This window comes from Micrasema longulum, unplaced genomic scaffold (assembly GCF_059751315.1).
Source record: "Micrasema longulum isolate JH-2025_06_02 unplaced genomic scaffold, ASM5975131v1 h1tg000511l, whole genome shotgun sequence".
Lineage (NCBI taxonomy): Eukaryota > Metazoa > Arthropoda > Insecta > Trichoptera > Brachycentridae > Micrasema > Micrasema longulum.
This window is the reverse complement of record NW_028277708.1, coordinates 1,292,583-1,313,284: the sequence shown is the minus strand read 5'-3', so window position 1 is coordinate 1,313,284 and position 20,702 is coordinate 1,292,583. Positions and strand designations below refer to the sequence as shown.

At 31.3% G+C, this 20,702-nt stretch overlaps 2 protein-coding genes across 6 annotated transcripts in view; one reads left to right on the top strand and one right to left on the bottom strand.

Moving 5' to 3' along the window:
* Positions 1-192: 192 nt before the first annotated feature.
* Positions 193-4,990, top strand: RIOK1 (RIO kinase 1). Its single transcript, XM_088227584.1, has 4 exons — positions 193-419; positions 618-1,811; positions 2,392-2,578; positions 4,741-4,990. The coding sequence occupies exons 1-4, from the start codon at positions 351-353 to the stop codon at positions 4,893-4,895; spliced, it is 1,605 nt and encodes a 534-aa protein (XP_088083710.1). The 5' UTR covers positions 193-350; the 3' UTR covers positions 4,896-4,990.
* Positions 4,991-5,855: 865 nt separating this feature from the next.
* LOC148280928 (ATP-binding cassette sub-family G member 1) overlaps positions 5,856-20,702 on the bottom strand; it is an 86,836-nt gene continuing 71,989 nt past the window's right edge. For 2 of the 5 annotated variants that reach the window (XM_088227578.1, XM_088227581.1), the window contains exons 3-10: positions 18,007-18,133; positions 14,098-14,361; positions 11,528-11,714; positions 10,968-11,082; positions 8,491-8,853; positions 7,448-7,612; positions 7,033-7,289; positions 6,382-6,952 (exon numbers count right to left, since the gene is read on the bottom strand). In XM_088227578.1, the coding sequence (XP_088083704.1) occupies positions 6,611-6,952; positions 7,033-7,289; positions 7,448-7,612; positions 8,491-8,853; positions 10,968-11,082; positions 11,528-11,714; positions 14,098-14,361; positions 18,007-18,133 (1,820 nt within the window). In that variant the 3' untranslated portion in view covers positions 6,382-6,610. Of the gene's footprint in view, positions 5,988-6,381; positions 6,953-7,032; positions 7,290-7,447; positions 7,613-8,490; positions 8,854-10,967; positions 11,083-11,527; positions 11,715-11,823; positions 12,076-14,097; positions 14,362-18,006; positions 18,134-20,702 lie in introns of those variants that run through there. The other 3 variants (XM_088227579.1, XM_088227580.1, XM_088227582.1) reach the window with 3 other exon arrangements.

The window sequence follows — 20,702 nt, the reverse complement described above, 5'->3', positions numbered from 1 at the left end:
CACGGGACCACAATCGGGCGTATAAATAATATTTATAATTATAAATTTTATTTGTATAATAATTATGATGGGTAATTTGCGTAAGAGAATATGTTGTGAATTCTATGTAGTCTTTTAGTCTATGGCTGATTTTGTCAAGTTGGCTATGGTTTTTGACAGTCACCAATGTGACATTTAAACGAGAAATTTTCTATGTAATTTGAGATCACATGGACGGATGTGATATGATTGTATATTGTATTGTTATATTGAATATGAAATGTAAACGCATGTGATTCGGCGATTTTTATATAAAATAAATAATAATTATCAAAAATATCAACTCCATTCAACTATCTACAGTTTGAAGCATGTCGACTGTGGTAGAGGGTCAATTTAGTGACAATGAAAATGATGAGAGACTATTCGAGGATTTTAAGGTATTTCCTCGTATTATGTAAAAAAACTGAATCGTATTTATAATATTTGTGCACTTTCAAATTGTCCAGAAGAATTGCCTTTTATCTCGTCATTAATGCGAGTTGAAAAATTTAAATGTCAACTATTCATTTTGTCATGGTTATGATTGTCTTTATTATATGCTTGTTTTTAATAATATATGTGTCCCACTGTTTTAGGAGATTAAGTCTATTCTGACATGCTTGTCAAACAAAGAAGAGGAATATTATGATAGTGATGAGGACTTTTCTGATGAAGACTTGTACGGGTGGGATGTAGGTCGTGATAATAATGAAAATACCAAATCAAAATCAGTTTTATTCTCTGGAGTAAATGTAAACTCCCAATCCAACTCAAACAAGGTTACGAACTATCAACCGACTGACAAATTTTTCAAGAAGTACACTAATCGAATAAACGTGGATAAATATGAAGGACCTACCATGTCTAGTTACGCAGCTAACTCTCTCATAGAAAGTTCTAAAAAGGCAGACGGGGAAAGAATGCGCACCAAAGATAAACATGACCGTGCTACCGTGGAACAAGTAATGGATCCTCGAACTAGAATGATTCTATTTAAACTGCTTAACAGAGGTATGATTTCTGAGATAAACGGATGTATATCAACAGGAAAGGAGGCTAATGTTTACCATGCCACATCTAAAACTGGACAAGACTTCGCTATCAAAATTTATAAAACGTCAATATTAGTGTTCAAGGACCGAGACAAATATGTCACTGGGGAATATCGTTTTCGGCACGGATATTGCAAATCTAATCCCCGAAAGATGGTACGGACATGGGCTGAAAAGGAAATGAGAAATTTGGTGAGAATGCACGGGGCGAAACTTAATGTTCCGGAACCGATACTATTAAGGGGGCATGTTCTTGTCATGACCTTCATCGGAGAAACAGGGTGGCCGGCCCCAAAACTAAAAGATGTCGAAATATCATCCTCCAAAGCGAGAAGCCTGTACAGAGATTGCATAACCATGATGTGGACTTTGTACAATAAATGTAAATTAGTTCATGCAGATTTATCTGAATTCAATTTACTTTATCATGACGGACAAATAATTGTTATCGATGTCTCACAATCAGTCGAGCATGACCATCCACAGGCACTCTTATTCCTCCGAAAGGATTGCACTAATATTTCAGATTTCTTTAGGAAAAAAGGAGTCGCCACAATGACAGTCAAAGAATTATTCGATTTTATTACCGACCCTAGTATCACAGATTCAAACATGGAAGAGTATTTAGATGAATTTTCCGAAAGTATTTCTAATAGAAGTTATGATGAAATGACTGCACAAGAACAAATCGAAGAGGAAGTTTTCAAAAATGCTTATATTCCTAAAAGATTAGCTGAGGTATTTAACTTTTTTATAATTTGACATTGTAGAATATTGACTTTAGACTATTAAGACCTTTCTTAAATAGAATACAGTATGATAAAACTAATTTTACAAAAAGTAAATATGTACATAAAAAAAATGTCACATGCTTCTTTTGGAGTTGTGACACCTGAATAATTTCTTAAAGCACATAAAAGCTTACAAATTAAAGATACTGAATGGCTTTTTGGTATTATTATAGCAAAAAGGGAATAAAAAAAATTGTACTTTTGATTCCCGACATGGTTGACATGAAATATTTATTAAAAAAGATGTTTTTACATTGCCCCATTCCTAAATCAATAAATGTTAGTGATTATAATAACTCAAATTACTTATTGATTTGAGTTGATTTCGAATACTGCCATGACCGTTTAAACGTAATATTATACTTCGTTGAGTTACAGCTGTAAAACACTTGCACTTCTCTAGATATTGGTAAACTCTATTGGTATTCTCTAGATATTGGTAAAAGGACATAATTTACCTCAATTTTCTGGTATTGCTATGAAATTGTATATATACAAAAACATTAATGATTATAATATTATTTTAGGTTGTTGATGTAGAACGAGATATAAGGCTGGCCAAGCTGGGAACTGGTGATGATCTGGTTTATAAGACAATAACTGGACTCAAATCAGATCTATCTGGTGCTGGTGCTACTCCTGAAATATTGGCAGTTGAAGATGATGACATTTCTGGTGAATCATCGAGCTCTGAAGATTCGGATGAGGAACGTGGTATGTAATAGACTTCTTGTTTCCTTTTCCATATATCCATAATCTTTGTATTTTTTTTTTCTTTCTTATTTTTTAAAAAAGAAATATTTGCGTTCTTATGATTTACCCAAATATTTAATTTTGAGGGCCATTTTCAACGAGTTGTAAATAACTCACTATTAGAAAATGGAATCGAGTTGGGGTAGAGTGGGATTCGAACCACGGACCTTTGGTCCGTGAGTCCGAGACACTAGCCACAGGACCACAACCCGATTTGAATGGGTGTATCTTGATTATGCCTATTCTTATAAGTGTTATATGTTTATGTAATATTTTTTATTATTTTGTATTTATTTACATAACATAATAAATGTCATGTAGGGAGGGCTGTCCGCATATCATATTTTTTACATACATATACAGTACTTTCTCAGTAATCTTCCACCCTTGAACGCATGGAACCATTGCTTCCCCTAAATTTCGCCAAATAATGTTTATAAAATATCATGTTTAATAAATTAATTATCAGTCATAATACCTAACATTTAGATTACTTTAAACAAATAATGTAATAATAATTTTATTAATAATCGCAGAAAAATTGCTAAGGAGTTTTACTGTCGCCTCATAAAAAAAAGTTAAAAAGCAACGTAACCCCCACACACATCCATTTGTCAGCCCTGTCATGCGTGTACTGATCGGCCGTACTTGTTACTGGCTGGCTGAGTATCAATCTCAAGCAAAGAATGATGGAATCAAATAGAAATTCCATTCCAGCGTCATACTCAACGCGCAATCTGCGCGCAGGTGCGAACTAAAATTCTCACCAGGCTGTGGAAGCAATCGAAACATACCGATACATTATTTTTTGTACATTTTTCATGTAGTTTTGACCCGATGTGGCCGCAATGCCACGCCGTGCTGCGCAGCACAGATGCGATTTTGATATTTTGGCACTGAACAATATTATAATTATTATTTTGTGGTGGAGTAGGTATACAAAATAAAATGTAGATTTAATTTAGATATTATATAATGTTTATTTTCTGTAAGAAAATAGTTTATAATTTACTATATTGGTTTTTTGTATTGAAATAATGACCAATTCTTTTTCATTTTAATTAATGTGACCAATTCTTTTCATCATTATGTTTTTTAACAAGATAATATCTATTTTGGTTTTATTGCATTTTAGTAAAATAAAATACAACGCCACAAAATACTTAGCAGTTATTTATTATAGTATATATAGTAAAGTTGGTTGATTTATTATTACAATTTATTGCTAGATATGTAAAATTGTTTCTGATCATATGTATGTAGTATTTAGTTTGTCTTTAATTTCTTAAAGGTAGTGTATATTATTATGTACCAATTACCTATATATTAATTGTTTCCCTAATAAAAAACCCCACCGCACGCCCCTGCTGCCACGTTATTAATTAGTAAAAAACGGAATATTATAGTACATGCATACAGATTATGGTAAAATTCAAAACAAGTATTTCGTAAAAAATAGTTTTTATTGAAGAATCTATAAGAGGATTTGAATATATGAGCTGCAGTCTGTTGACAATTATTGTCTTCGTTTTCAGAAGTTTCCTCTCAAACTATTTATGCGCATTTTTCTCGGAACTTTATATTATCCACTCTTCTTAACATTTGCGTTAGTTTTCAGTCACCCTCAGAATCAATTTTTTTAAAGAAACGAAGTCGAGTCTTTAGGTACGTTACGGACTACTGAAATCGCCATACGAATACCAACAAATTATAAAACCTAATTTTATGATTTCAACTAGTAAAAAAAAAGCGTATTACAGTAATTGTCATATTATCGAGCTGCGGATTACAGAGAGAGAACTGTATATGTATTTTAAATATTTTATTTAAATTATTTATTGACAATTCTTGTTGGAATTCCATTGTAATGATGTAATAACTTATATTTACATATAAGTTATTAATTTAAAAATACTTGGTCCAATTCCACTTATTTATTTTGACCAATTAGAGCTTTCACCCTCTAATGGGCATCTTCAGACTGGTGATGCCCAGTCTGAAGATCCCCATTAGAGGGTCAAAATAAATAAGTGGTCAAAATAAATAGGTGGAAGTGTACCAAGTATTTTCAAATTAATAACTCATATGTAAATATAAGTTACTACATCAGTATTTTATTTTAGAACCCAAAGGAAAAGAAGGTGGAAGACCAAGAGATGAATCTCCAGAAAGTAGAAAGACAAGAAAAAAAGCAGCAAAATCATTGCAAGCTGAAAAAAGAAAAACCAAGGTGAAGAAGCATGTTAAAAAGAGAAAAGAAAAACAAACTAAGAAATAAATATGTAATGGTTTAATCATTTTACGTTATATTGCACAGATGTACATATTTTATCATTATGTATAATTAAATACATTTAATAACAAATTTTCAAATACATATTTTTATTTTTTCCTGTAGATTTTGGACCCCATGTTCACCAGATTCTAACCATATAACTTTTTTTTTCAGTTTTGATTGCAGTTTTCAAATTTTTTTTTTTTCAAAATGCAAGTAAACTTTTTCAAATACACCTAGGCCTCATATAATACGATTTCTATATGACACGAATCACATTCAAAATATTTCTTTAACTAATTTTTAACAAAGTACAAAAAAACATAAATGTATCATGTAATAACTTATATTTACATATAAGTTACTAATTAAAAATACTTCATACACTTCCACTTATTTGTTCGACCAATTAGCGCTTTCACTCTCTAATGGGCATCTTCAGACTGATGTACCAGTCTTTTTAATTAGTAACTTATATGTAAATATATTTCCATAGAATTCTATTAAGAATTGTCAATAAATAATTTTAATCAAATAATTGTATGAGATGAATCAATGCATCTGGATAATTCATTTTATGAAAAACAAACAAATCAAACATAATTTTTTATATTTATTTATAACATATACATGAAGAAAGATAAAATAATTTATTTTAAAACTATAAAAATTACAACATTAAAAAAATATCACATTATTTACTATAATTTTAGCGAGTACCAACCCATTTGTATATCTTAACATAATATTATTATAATGTAAATATAAAATCACTCATACATGCTGTTTTATTAATAACACCTCAAACATTAAAAATAACATTTTTGTTTTGTGTTTAATGGGATATTTGATAAAGGTAAGAAATGGTTTAATCAGTATTTAAAAATAAATAACCTACCACTCTTTTATAATACTAGCTGCCCTTAAATTACTATTTTTATAAAAATAATTATAAGATTTGTTGGTGAGTAATCACAATTTTCTTAATTGATCATTGTTTTTTAATTTTGATCATGTCATTTGCGTATTACTTTTGAATAAAGTTCATATTTTTTCCCATAGTAATAATCTTATAACATCTGTCAATAATGTATCCTAAAAAATATATTAACTGAACAAATTAAAACTTCTTGATTTTATTGTAAAGGGAAGGAATCTCAGTGCTTTTAGTAAATATATTTCAAACAAATGTTTACATAAATTACATGTAAGTATTTTATTTGGATATTTTAATTATTGGTATGACCATAATTGAACATGGTTGCTTTTCAAAGGTGCGTAAAAATAATATAATCTGTTAACATCACTAATTTGTACACTGATAAATGTAATTAGGACCCCCCAGCCAGGAGCATGCAGTGAATTATTTTTACGATATGTTGAATGCTTATTTTAGTTTTACAAAAATTCATTTGAAGAAATATGTATTAAATTTGTAATGACGAGGTTACACATTTCATTATTTATTTGTTTTTTCTTTCCTGCATTATTTTATTATTATTGTATCTGCAAATTACCATATTATGATAAATTAATGAGTTTTCGTGCATTATTTGTTTTCATCTTGAAAAAAAATGTGTTTCCTATTTTAGTTACACCGAGTTGTAATAAAATATCTACTTAAAATTAATAACATGTAAATATGTATACACAGTTAAAATTTATTTATTTTCGTCACATATATACTTACAGCTTCTTTAGTTTTAACAGTTTTTTTTTTATGTTGCAAAACGCCTCCTTAAGTTTATATAGCATATTGATCTAAAGAAGAACAAGAGACCACCCATGGACAGAATTTCAAACCAGACAGAACTTTTGGCAATGTCTAAATATTCAAGGAGCACGTTAGGTTTTGAAAAATGACAATAGACATCATTACACTCCAGAGTCTTTCTTTCAAATCCAAACACCGTCAGTGCCATCGCAACAACGCCACATCGTATGAAGGATGTTCTCATCAGTAAGTTCATGGCCAATGGAATACTTTTAGCAAAATCAAATCCATAGATTGCGAGTCCCAGGAATGGTGCAATTGCTAATGGCCCAATTGCACAACCATTCTGGAAATCGAAAAAATAGTTACATTACATATGAAAGTAAAAAGTGTAAATTTGCTTGACATTTTTGTATGAATTCTTACCGTAATACTAAATGCCGATCCTATTGCTAGGCCAACTCCTTCTGCTGCTAGTGAGACCATATTTCCCACAATACAGAATATTGTAAATCTAACAAGTTCTACTGGTAATCCCCACATAAAGTATACCAGACTGCAGAACAGAATATTCAGAAATACTTGAACCGGTAATTTTGATATGGTAAGTGCTGCATAGTATGGTGTTAAGCCATACCAGCGATTAAAGTATTCCTTCTTCACAAGTTTTACTTCTTGAGGATCTAAAATATTATAAAAGAACATAATGCTTGTATAAAGGATAACTTTACTTATAAAGTCCAATGTTTTTACATTTTAGTCGATCACAGTGCATCTAAAAACAATTATTTATTATTATTATTTAATGTCACGGTAACTATACCATACTATGCATACTTACAAATTAATACTGGAACCATGATTTGTGTGTAAGCAAAGAATATTGTCACTCCAATGCAGAATTTTAGATGGTTAAACATAAGTTCTCCATCATTTGCTGTTCCATAGAAACATAACCCAATAAGTACACCGCACAAGAGGTGATGTATGAGTTGTATCCAAATAGCTAGAATAATGATAATGTTATTTAGAAGTTTCAAAACCATTATTGCAATATGAATTTCAGGAGTAAAGTACGACAACCGTTAATTTTAATAATGCAAACTTAAGATAATAACAGATTGGTAAATTACTGTACTTCATGGTATTAACACTCCTTTATACCTCTGTGAAAAATTTCTTCTATTTCTCGAAGCTTTTTTATTATAATTCCCAAAGCACCCTCTTAATACCCATCCACAATTCCTCTTTCTTCTCTAACGCATATAGTGTCCATGCGGCTCAACTGAAATATCATCTCGCATCCACACTATCAAAGATCTAGCAAAGAGTATCTATAGCAAAATATATATATATATTTATTAACATTTTGTTCTTTAATGAAAATATTATAATAAACCAATAAATGTTCATATACCATTGATTTTTTCAAATTAAACGGTTTGGGCAGGTAGGAAGAAATTGCCTTAAGGCAATATGCCCGCCCTTATGCATATGTATGTTAACTGTTCATATATATAAAGTGTTTAAAAAAAAAAAAAAAACTCTCAGTTATTGTCTGAAGAAACATCTCCTTTCCCTTCCTTAATCTCTCCTCCTTCCCTCTTTCCTCTTTATCCTTTTCCCCATTGAGTAATAGTATTGATTTAAGGTAATTTATATACAAATACCGTCATTTCTATTTTTGTATATCTTTATATTTTTATTTTCTATTGAATATGTTTTGTAACTTGAATTATAAATATTAAACATTTATTTTATTGATTGGAGAAATTGCCATTTGGCAATAAGCCCACCAATGTACCTACATTATGAACAAAAAGTTAAATAATTAGCACATCAATTATAATTTTCATTTCTATTAATCATTTATCTCATTGTTACCTGTTGTATTTCTTCTAATTTGCAGCAACATTCTTGATAGTAATATTTTAAATTGAGTAAATGACGATGTTGCATATTCTATGTCTGAGTCGGTAGAGAGTCTCTTCATTTTCAGCCATGCCATTGTTGAACTAATATTGGATATTTGAGATGAAGAAGAAATGGTGGAATTTCGTCTGTGATTAGAAAATAAAACATTGTCTAGTGGATTTTTGTCCTCGATCAATTTTTCTGACGGATCTTTGCTTATCTTAATTTCTTGTTCTTTGTTTTCGGGTTCTATAATTACTTGATGCAATTTCCCATTTTTCATTCTTTCAGAAAGCATTGTGATGTTAAAAGTAGTTTCTGTCATCTCAATAACTGTGAAAATAAAAGTGAAATCAGTGTTATGATTTTTTTATATACCTATAGTCCTTAAAATATAGCTTGATTAGAATGACATTTGTCAGAAAAAGTGACGACATAACTTTGTAGTAACGTCAAAGGAGTTATTTATGTTGACACACGAAAAATCATTCGTATCTGGCGTGTTAATTTATTTTTTTAATACAATGCTTGACACATAAATCCACATTAATATATAAAATCAGCTTTAAAACTAAAAAAACTAAAATAAACCTAATTATTAACGACGTTCTTACAAGGTTATATCATTTTTCAAAAACGTTAGAGATGGAACAAACTGATCAATGTATTTACACGATCGAATAAAAAAATAGCTCATTTGATGTTGTTCATGAAAAAAGTATAAATGTCTTATTTTTGTGAATAATTGTGTTAAACACACTATAATAGGCTTGTTTTTGCGTTTTTTATATCAATTTTCGGAAACAGAGTTTCATGATTGCATGAAATAACTGATAAAATCGATTTGATCAGTGATCAGTAATTTCCCATCACTAATGAAATTAGTTTGACAGCTGTCATTCTAATCGAGCTATATTTTAAGGACTATAGGTAATTTGTTAGTTTAAATAATATTTTATGTGAATGTATATTCTTTTGGTTAGCGACTTACACATTTGTATATCAGTCTTATCACCGTGTTGTATTATATAACCTTTAAAATTTTCATAACATTACAATTGTGCTTGTTGTAATCCCACACCAAGCACAAGAAGTTGCATTTTTTGGAGTGGTATTTGATTTTGTATTTTTCGTTTGTTCTTTTCGTCTTACATGCATCATTTTTATTTTTAAAAATGTATCTGTTTATTCAACGTTTTCAATAAATAAGAAAAAAAAGAATAATTACGAACGAATAGTTAGGAATAAGAATAATTAGGAAAGAATAGAAGGAATGAATATCGAAATACATATTACAAAAAATTTAAGATAATATTTGTACATTTTTAATATTACATCTAGTTATGCAAATTATTTACGTAACTTTTATCTAATCAGTAAAAAAATATTTGATTAATCCAGAATATAATATGAAATAAAAGCATTATCAGGATAAATAATTGAACAAAAAAATAAAGTACCGCGAAACCGGCCAATTTTGCCCGCTTTTTTACAATTATGTTGATTTTCTCAAAAAAAATGTATGTTATGCTTTACTTTTTAATTACTAAGAATGACCTTGGTAATCGTTGAATTGGGTTACAATTGTAAATTCAGTCATATTTAAATGCGATTCCAAGCAATTAAAATTTTTGATGGCGGGCAAAATTACCTCCATGTTCGTCCATGTTTGCCCGCAACCATTATTTGTTGAACTGTAGCTCATATGGCGTTCTTGTCTAAGAACTACTTTATTGAATTATTAATTCAAGGGCAAAATTGTCGTTTGAACATATTTTCAATGGCTAACTAATAAAATATTCGTCTATTTTTTTGTCAGATTACGTTTGGTACTGGTTTGTACTCGGGTGGAAAATTGGCACAATTAAGTGGATTGTTGTCTATTTAAATAATAAACTAGTTATTGTATTGCCGTATTGTCTAACATACACAATAAAAACTAGACTGATTTTGTGATTTTTTTTACTATAGTTAGTAGTTCTAAGATCTTTCATATGTATATTTTTGTTAAGTTCCTATAGCGTACACAGAATAACTGTTATGAATACCTAAGTACCTACCTATTTATGTAAAACATAACAAACCAAAAAAGCGCTAAAAATAAATAAATTTACCCATTACATTTATGCCTTTTATTTATTTTAATGAACTCGTAAGGTTTAACAATAAAAATGCCTAATTTTGGACGTTTTTAAGTGACTTTTACCTTTTTACAATAAGTTTTGGTTTCGGCCGAAACTAGAACAGAAGCCGATATTCAGTTTCGGTTTTGGCTGGTTTCGGTCGGTCACTAATACTGTGAATCAAACCCGGAACTTTAAGCGTGTGGGTCAAGCCTTTTAGCCATTAAACCACAAAAGAGGCCCCCATTTTTTACACGTAAACCGAAGTGAGAAATATTTAAGGATGGTATAAATGTAGGATATTTCTGATATTCTGATACTAACCAAAATCAGCCGGATTGTAGTGCCGAGGACACGGTAAACCCACAGATGACAGAAATGGTACAAGTGCTGTAGTGGCTCCTTGGTATACACAAAGACCTTGTGCAATCACGTATACCTACAACATAACATATAGTATTATTTTTCAACCTTTTATATTTTTGAAACCATGGATTTACAGTAAATAAAAAAGGAACCAAAACAAGTAATCATTCCTGGATTCTTCACATAATATAATGAAAAATCAAAATGGCTTAGTATCCATTGTTTGATAATTATTCTTACGCTTCGTTTTATTTAATAAATATCCACACATACAATTTTTTTTTCATTTACTGTTTGATTTTTTAAATCTTATATACATATTTTGCCTTTTGGTGGATTTCAAACGCATGTAAAGATTTTAATGACTGAACGTGCTATAATGATACAGTTATAACATAAATCATGTTTTTTATAAATCTACAGTTATTTTTACAAACTCTTAATTTTAAAAAAAACATTCTTTGTTTGTGTAATGTTATTAGTTGATAATATTTAAAATGAAGTGGTTAATTTCTTACATTATCAAATTGTTCAAAGATGGAGGCGGACGGTTGATGGATTGTGCAGATGACTGTCCGTCCTTGACGGGCAAGAGTACGCAACAGGTGGACGCAGTGAGAGGAGGTAACTTGATCCAAACCGCTGGTCGGTTCGTCTAAGAAAAACACCGGAGGGTTGTTGACCAATTCCAGAGCTATTGATAACCTAAAATATGTCGAAAATAGTTATTTAACATTCAATTTAGGGAAATATCTGTCAGATAAATAAGGTGGAAACCATAGAATTAAGAATAGTCCAGAAACCGCATACGCACATCAAACAGAAGGCGACTCAACTACTCATAAATGAGTAGGTTTACGTTTTGACCCAATTAGTTTCTTTGTAGACGTCGCTCAGTACGCAACTCCTGATTTGAATTCAACCATGCCTTGTTGTGTCCTTTTAAAGCTTAGAAATACTGCTAGGATCTTAAAGAAACAGGATGCAATCACATTTCATCTGTAATTTGCAAATGAATGTGTATATTACAAATGCATTACTTAAAAATTGACTTATTTTTCCATCCGTCAGATTATCAAAAAAACAAAATGGAAATTTCGTTAGTGTTGCTAGGGTAAAATTTTATTTTACCCTACTTTGCTCATCTAATAAAAGAACTAATGAAAATTATACTTCGGATTAAACAACACCGTGGGGGACATTTGAACGACATTATCTTTAAAACGTCAAATATTATTCAACATGATATAAAAATATCCGTTTTATGTCAAATAAATTTTGTTTTATATTTTAAGTTCAAAGTTCATTAATTCAATTACTCTTATTAAATGACCCTTTACTTATCTAATCTGTTGTGTCAATCAATGTTTCCGCGTGCACAATAAAATTTTGGAGAAATTAACGGACTACTTTTTTTTTTACCTTACATTTGTGTGATGATTTTTTTTTCCCATCAAGCAACATTACCCGGCGACTTCACGAATACGCGCGGCGAAAGTAAGCCGGAGTGGGGGAATTATTGGACACAGCCCGATGTATTTAAATATGATTCTACGCTCCTTCTGGACTATTCTTAATTCTATGGAGGAAACTAAGACTGCGATACGCCATTTTCTAAAGTGTTTTCCATCTCTGTTATAAACTTTATAAAGTGTTTTACTAAGACATTAATAAAATAAGCTCATAATAGCCATTACACCACGGTGATCCCCGTGATGTAATTGCTAAGAAGCTTGACTCGTGCACTGAAGGCTCCGGGTTCGATTCTCGATGAGAACACGAATATTCAATACAATTTTTCTCAAGCCTAGGTATAGAGGTAATAATATATCACTGAGCCTAGGTGTTTTGTGTTTTAATTCACCATGAATGTGTCCTGGTCTTTTGTGGTAAAAAAAAGCAATGACAGGTTAGTTGATACGTATATTTTTATAAATTTTATTGAGTAACAGACTGATCTGAAGATATCGTGAGAGCGATAAAACCGATACCTTATCGATCTACAAAATTAAGCGTGTGAAAGCATTGAGGTATATAACTCGAGTAAACATGCGTGTTCAAAATATGTTCGCTCAACCTGCGGCCAATCGGCATATGTTTGATGGAACGGACTTTAGTCTGTTGCGAGCGTTCACCGGCTACTTTTCTCATCGTAATTACTAAAATGCCTATATGTGCGCTAAGATACTGCACACATCGATCTGGAAAATATAGAAAAAGCGATAGTATATCCGTTCACCGGTAAGCAATGTTTTTATCTTAATCAATACTTATTTTAAATAGCTATTTTAATATTCAAAAGTTTTATTAATATGTTACCAGTAGTAAGTTATCTCCTGTCTTTGTCCTGCTCAGTTAGTCGGGCGTATAGCGAAACGATAAACAAAGGTGACGCGTATGCAGACGGGAGCGACATACTAAATATAACTTACAGTAGGCCGATGTAAATAGTCCGTGCTTTTTACTGTACCTACTACTTGTTTTACGTGTCAAAGTCGATATGACGATACTTGCTCCCTCCGCTGGTCATTCCCTTTCCTTTAGGGACGACTTTTTGTCTTGGATTTGTATAGAGTGTTATCTCTATATATTATATCTTAATGTGTGAAAGTATCAATCTGTCTATTAATTAATTGAGTTTTTATAAAATTTCGTTAAACTTTCACCATAAAATATGACTAAAAATTATAGTTATATTTATTTATGTGAAATTCTAAATAACATAAAATATTATGAATTGATAGTTTTAAAAACCACGTTTAGAAGAAAAAACATTATTTTACCCCCAAGTAAATTAAACCAACAAAGCACAAATCATAATTAAAAAGGCTCTTGGGTGTAAAATAAAATAAATAAGCCCTGTAAATGCCTAGACTTTAATATTCCAATCTCAAAAATGTTCTCCATCTCCATCACAAAATGCACCCGAGTACTGTCGAACGTAATCCGACGCATCCCGACCGCAAGTTTCGGCTGAAACCGAAACCGCGGCCAAAACGCATAGTAGTGGCCGAATTTTTAATTACATTTTGCACTGTGTTATTTCAAAACCGTGTAAAAAGAGGTTCTGGCGTAAACCATTTTATACCTTTTCTTCTGTCCGCCAGAGAGCAGCTCGGTGCGCGTGTGGCAGTGCTCGGCCAGCCCCATGCTGGACAGGATGGCAGCGCACGTGGGCTGCCGCGGCGCGCCCGGCGGCATCTTGAGCGCCGCCGCCAGCGCCATGAGCTCCCCCACCGTCAGCAGCGGTTGCAGCAGGTCCTCCTGCGTCAGGTAGCACGACCTCTTGTGGAAGTCGCGCGACTTGCGCGCCACCCCGTTCGCCAGGATCTCGCCCGTCACTCCGCCAGATCTAAAATAAGAAGAGAAATGGGGTTAACCAAATCGACACTCCCACGCTCCCACCGAATAAAGCACGTTATGTTACTTTTGTTTTTGATTTTAAAATATAAATATTACACGTGTGACCTATTTTTATATCTTTATTGCTACTTTTTTCAAAGTTATAAATAACTACTAATTGAAAATAGATCCAATATTAATACCTACACTATTTGTTTATAATACGTCTCCACTACTGGCGAGTGATTTTAGAAATTGAAACATTTGATAAATTTTATTTTATTTTTAGCTGGGTAGTATATTAAACTACAGTGCATTTATATTTTTAATAATCCTATGTTTATATGTTAATGCCTGTCGATGAAACAAGTAGGTAAACATATTTTTTTTGCTTATTTACACAAGCTTACGCAGGCACATTTGCATGATTTTCTATGTAAACTTTTTGTTATGTACACATAAGCAAAGTTTTTTAATGATTTAAATGGGCTGTACATTGACTGAACTATTGTGATCCTACCGGGAATTGAACCCAAACCCGCAAGGTAGGCTATATTCTTTGTTCTTGGCGATTTGGTACATAACTGGGGACCGCCATTTTAATATAAAGAGAATTCTGCTTAAGGTGACATTCTTTATTTTAAAGGAGAAAAATCGTACTTATGTTTTTTTTATTTTTAGTAACAAAACACAAAATAACATAAACTGTTTATTTGGCTTTATAAAAAATCATATATTTACATTTGATTTTAATGAAATTACAGTAATGGGGAACTTTAGCCCTACGGGAAATTGGATACAAAAATTGTTTTCTTGCGCGGGGTAAAAATTAGAGCATTAAATTAAAATATTTTGATAAAAACGCACTACTTTGAATGACGTCACTGGTTTATGTGAATCAACCTATGATCTAAGAGCTATGGAAGATTTCCGGTCTGCTTGTCGCTTCTGAACCAATGGGAAGAACTGAATGAAAATTAGCGGAAATGAACCTCTGACGTTACACTCAGAGTTATTTCAGAAATACAAAACTTATATAAAAATTGAAAAAAAAAAATTTTTACTTAGTTTATTAGTCTATTAACAAATAAAAAAAAATAAAAAAACTACTGAACTTCCTTATAGAAAAAAACGAAATATTTCCGATATTCTTAAGGTAACATAAACCGTCTAAGATGACATATTACTCTTCTTTGCATAATTCGCAGATAAATAAATTGCCTAGCTTGGAACGGGGTATGTACCCTTGTTAGCTGGGCAAAGTGAATATGGAATTGTATTTTGATAAAGAGTGTGAATAAATAAATAAATAAATAAATAAAATAAAAATGTTTTTGTTTTAGATGGTATGTCAGCACACAATGTGTAGCACCACCTTGCATATAATTGACAAAGAACCAGATGTTATCTTGGTTTTTCATTTGATGTATTAAAAAATCATCGCAATAAATGTATTGTGGATTAAATCCAATATTTAAATAATATTTGAAATTTGGACTTAAATCCAATATTTGAATAATAACAATTTTTAGTTTTGGAATTTAAACACGAACTAGTACCTAGGTACCTACTTAAGTTTTTTTCCAAGCTTATCGCAGGCAAGCCAACGTTCGGGCAGGACAACGTCTGTCGGGTCCGCTAGTAATGTAATAAAACACAAAGAACCACAAAGCTGCCAGATGATATGCATCCAGAAGTGATGATCAAAAAATACTTTTCTGAGGGCGATATAGAAAAAAAATCCCAACCAACACAATGCATTAGCGCGCACTATCCGCCGTGTATGTTTGTCCTATTAGCGGTATCTGTACGCGTTATCAACTATATTTCAAGGTTCCTTCTTAAGTTAGTTGTTTAGTGTATATTACCGGTATGTCATCTTAAGCAGAACTCCCGTATTTAGTGGCATTTTTCTGCAAATTACTTTGGTAAAAAAATTCAAGACGTATTAACTAATTATTTTGAATAAACGGTTAAGTCTTAGGGTCAAGTACTTATTTGCAGGAGCGTGGTGTGCGGAAAGGGTAATTAAATTGTATTTACAATTTCTGATCGAGATCATCACGCTACAATTGTCGTACTAATGGAGTGCCCTATGCACGATTAGGTGCGGATATAAATTTCTGGTCCATCATATTATGATTGTACATGGTTAGTGGTTTGAGTGGCACGGTAAGGTGAAAGGGTGTGAGCCGTTTTTACATAAATGAATTGGTTTTCTCTAAGTGGACCCTTGATACAATACCCGGATACTAAAATAGGAATTGAATAAAATATTTCTTATTGTTTGCGCGTGACGTGCGCCTCCTGTAATGATTCAGAGAAATCGGCGATGTGCAAAGAAATCACATCTTTATTACGGAGACTAAGGACCATGACTTGTGATAATTTTTTTTCATATCGTGTCGTCATACCTCGCGTGGTTCTACATTTCAAATAATTCTACTTGTATTTTTTTTCCAAATTTTACTAACCGGTCCTATCGTTCGGGAGAATAACAGAGAACAAAACATTTTATTTTTATAAAAGACTGAACATAAAAAATCGACGGTCTAGAAGACAAAAAACGAATTACAGAATTCGTAATTTTTCATTTGACAAGTTGCTTTTTTATATTAGTTTTCATCACGCCTATTATAAATATGCAACTACGATTTTGGAAGATGTAAAAAAATAGTGGTCTAGTGAGTGCAAATGATACGACATTTTCATTTGATTCATTTGCCGTTACCAAACTCGTTTTTTGTACTTGGTACGTTTGTCTTCTATACCGTCGAAATAATAAAAGAAAAATTATAGTTTCATATGAGAATTTAATTTTTATAGAAAAATTATACCTTAGTATATAAATTACGCTTATAGAAGCAGATTGCCTTTAACTAGGCGTATACATTTTAACGTTGAAATAAATTAAATGATTTTAGCATGATTTTTACATTTGTATTTTATAATTATGCTTTTATTGTTCCGATGCATGAAGGTGCTGGATATGAGACAACTGTGCCTAAAAGAAGCACTTACGCACTTCTAGGCGGACAATAAGGAGAGACCTTAGCAAAATGTTCATACAAGGTTTTTTCCAGAGCACGAATTATGTTACACCCAAAACCCGTATGACTTTTGCTCAGAAACACATCTCCTTTATCGCACCGAAAGTGTTCAATATTTTGGAAGAGCGTATTAAGCTCTCAATGGCAAAAACTATTTTCAAGAGTTAAGTAAAAATAAGGAGTTAGGGACTGGATTCAGCGGGAGGGATTTGAGTGGGAAACTCCTTGATGATTTTTCGAATATATGACTTTATTTTCTATCTTTTTTAAAAAAATATTAATCAATTGCCTGAGTTTTCTGTTTACCATGTTAATGTGCCATATATTTTTATTATTTAAAACGATTATTATGTTTCTGATCCTATATAATATTTGTGGTGATATTATACTTGTATGTCTGTATTCACTAATTAATTAACAGCATTGGACTTTGGTCCCATGCAGTTGGGACTTGTCTAAAAAAATTAGTAATAAACTATTTATAAGTAAGTACATAATTAAAAAATTGATAATCATAACATAAAAATATTCCTGAATTGAAAATTATTAACTAATATAGCTCTAAAACTCCTTTATAATAAATGAATTTGCATTTGAAGCCTTACCTGAATCCAGAAAGAGCGTTGAGTAAACTGCTTTTTCCGGCCCCAGACGGACCCATAATGGCGGACAGCTGCCCCGAATGGAATTTGCCACTAACCGACTGCAGAATATCTCGAGTTTTCTTCCCATCTGAAACAAAACGAAATTACAAACATTTTAATATTCATAGTATAATGTAGATTTATAGACATTTTTAAGCAAAAGGTGTATACATATATAAATATACCTAGAATATGTTCACATACCTACTATTTATTTTCTCAAACTGAACAGTTTGGGTAAGTAGGAAGACATTGCTTTAAGGTAATATGTCCGCCCATATGTCTATGAAATGTATTATTTATAACATGTTATATAAATAATTCATTTCATTGAAATTCAAATAAAGTTGAAGTTTGAAATAAACTAAAAAGCAATTTTATGCCATAATTAAGCATGAAATAATTATATTTCATAGTTCATTAATAAAATGCTATAGTGTCAACCGATTTAAGAGCCAATTTTTTTATGAAACCGTCACAATACATGGAAAATAAACCTTGAGGTGTTTGTTAGAAACGCTTCCACAGATACTAAAGATATCCATTTGCGCATGCGCGAACTTGTGATATTCTGTATTGGGGGACCGCCTTAAAAGAACTAAAACACTTACGCAGTTCCATATTCCAGAATCAAACAGAGCGCAGTGTTTTTTATATCAGTCCGCGCATAACTGCGGAGTCAGAAGGTTGTGTGTGCGGTTTGTCGCAAGTTATTAATGAATGCACATCGAACCCATCTCGAACCACTACAATTAAAACAACAAACCAATAACACAACATTTCTCGTAGCTATTTAAATGATTAGTTAACTTAAAGGTGATTTTATCAAAAAAAAAAAAAAAAATAGAAACTGATTGTTCAGAGGTAAAATTTTGGTTCCATCCAATATATGGACAAACCGAGCATGGTAAGTACCTGAGAGTAATAATATGCCACTGGCTAATAGAGTCGCCCATACGGACGAAAAACATTATATGATCATCAACAACGGAGTAAGCTACAGTTTACAGCAATACAACGGGCCGTAGGTACTCAGGTCAAGAACTTCAAGCGCAAACCGAAACTGAATTTTACGCGTTTGCTGTTAAACTAAAAACCATATCAAAAATTTGGAACGCTTTTGTTCTATGTAATAGCGAATTATATTACTCTAAGGTAATTATAGTACTGGGTAGGTACCTACACAGTTCAAATAAGTGAAGGGATTTTATTGAAATATGAACTTGATAAACTTAACAAATATCGTAGGCTGTAGGTTTGACTATAAATATTTCGCCATCATTTGGCATTGAATTTTCAGGTTTAAATCTAAGATTATTTGGACACTTCATATTTTAATAAATATACATAATTAATACTTTAAACTAAGACAAGGTAGTCAAGTACAACTAGTTCCAAAATATTATTTTTTCTAAACGGGATAGAAGTTCCATAAGAAAGAACAATAAAAACAGACTCGGCGAGATGTTAAATGTGTTATAATAAATCAGTGTTGTTTATCTTTTTAGATCTATTATACCTATGATAATGTCCTGAAAATGGATCGGTTGACCTAAAACCGGTTTCCATACATTTATTATTGCGAGTTGCAAACAAATGTAAATCAATAATTATATGTTCTATATCAAAATATTTATATATTTGATTGGTTTACCTATTTAAGTAGGTAGGCAGAATTCTATGAGAAACAATATGTACATTTTTATTGCTTGGATTGGCATTAACTTCGCAACACTTTGGAAAGTCATAATAGGGAAATATCCCATACTACGAATACCGACAATGTTCTAAACTAATTTAAATGGTAAGGAACAAATAAAAACATAAATCGTGACTTATTAGGGGCGTGGCCAATGGAATGGCCGTTTTTGCGGGAATTCAAAATTACAAATTTAAAAATATTTTTATGCTGCTAATAAGTAATATAAATGTATTTTTTTTACTAGATAGTATTTCATAGATCTTTATTACTTTAAACATGTTTAAAAAAAGTTATATTTCCTTATTTGGATATGTCTAAAAGTTTCTTGGATATAGAAATTCTGTTTTAATTTTTAGCAAAAACATATTATTTTTGGAGATAAGGATTATTTTAATACAATAAAGATATTTCTGTCCCATGTTTTATCAAAAAGGTTAGTATTTTTTTTTTTATGTTTAGGTATTAAAATATATTTGCAAATCATCGATATATGAAATAGTTTAATTTTATATTTAAATAATCGATGCCACCTTACATTTATTATGGAAACCGACAGACGTCTCAGTTTCGGTTTTGGCCAATAAAACGAGTTTTGACCGCGGTTTCGGTTTTGGACAAAAATTTCAGGCTCAGCCAAAACCTGCGGTCGGAATGTGTCGGATTAGTTTCGGCTATACTCGAGTTCATATATTCATATTCATATATAAAAAATAGCACAATTAGAGATATTGTATTGTTGTCCATTCAAATAATTGATTATTGTATTGCCATTGTATAGAAAAAAAAACTAGACTGATTTTATGATTTGTTGACTATGGTTATTAGTTTTTAGATCTTTCAAATTGAATTTTTTAAAATTCCTTTTTAGTTAGTGGGAAGGATTTAAGTGGGAAACTCCTTGATGATTTTCCGAATGTTTTAGTTTCAGTGATGCAGAGCAGCGTTTATTTGGTAT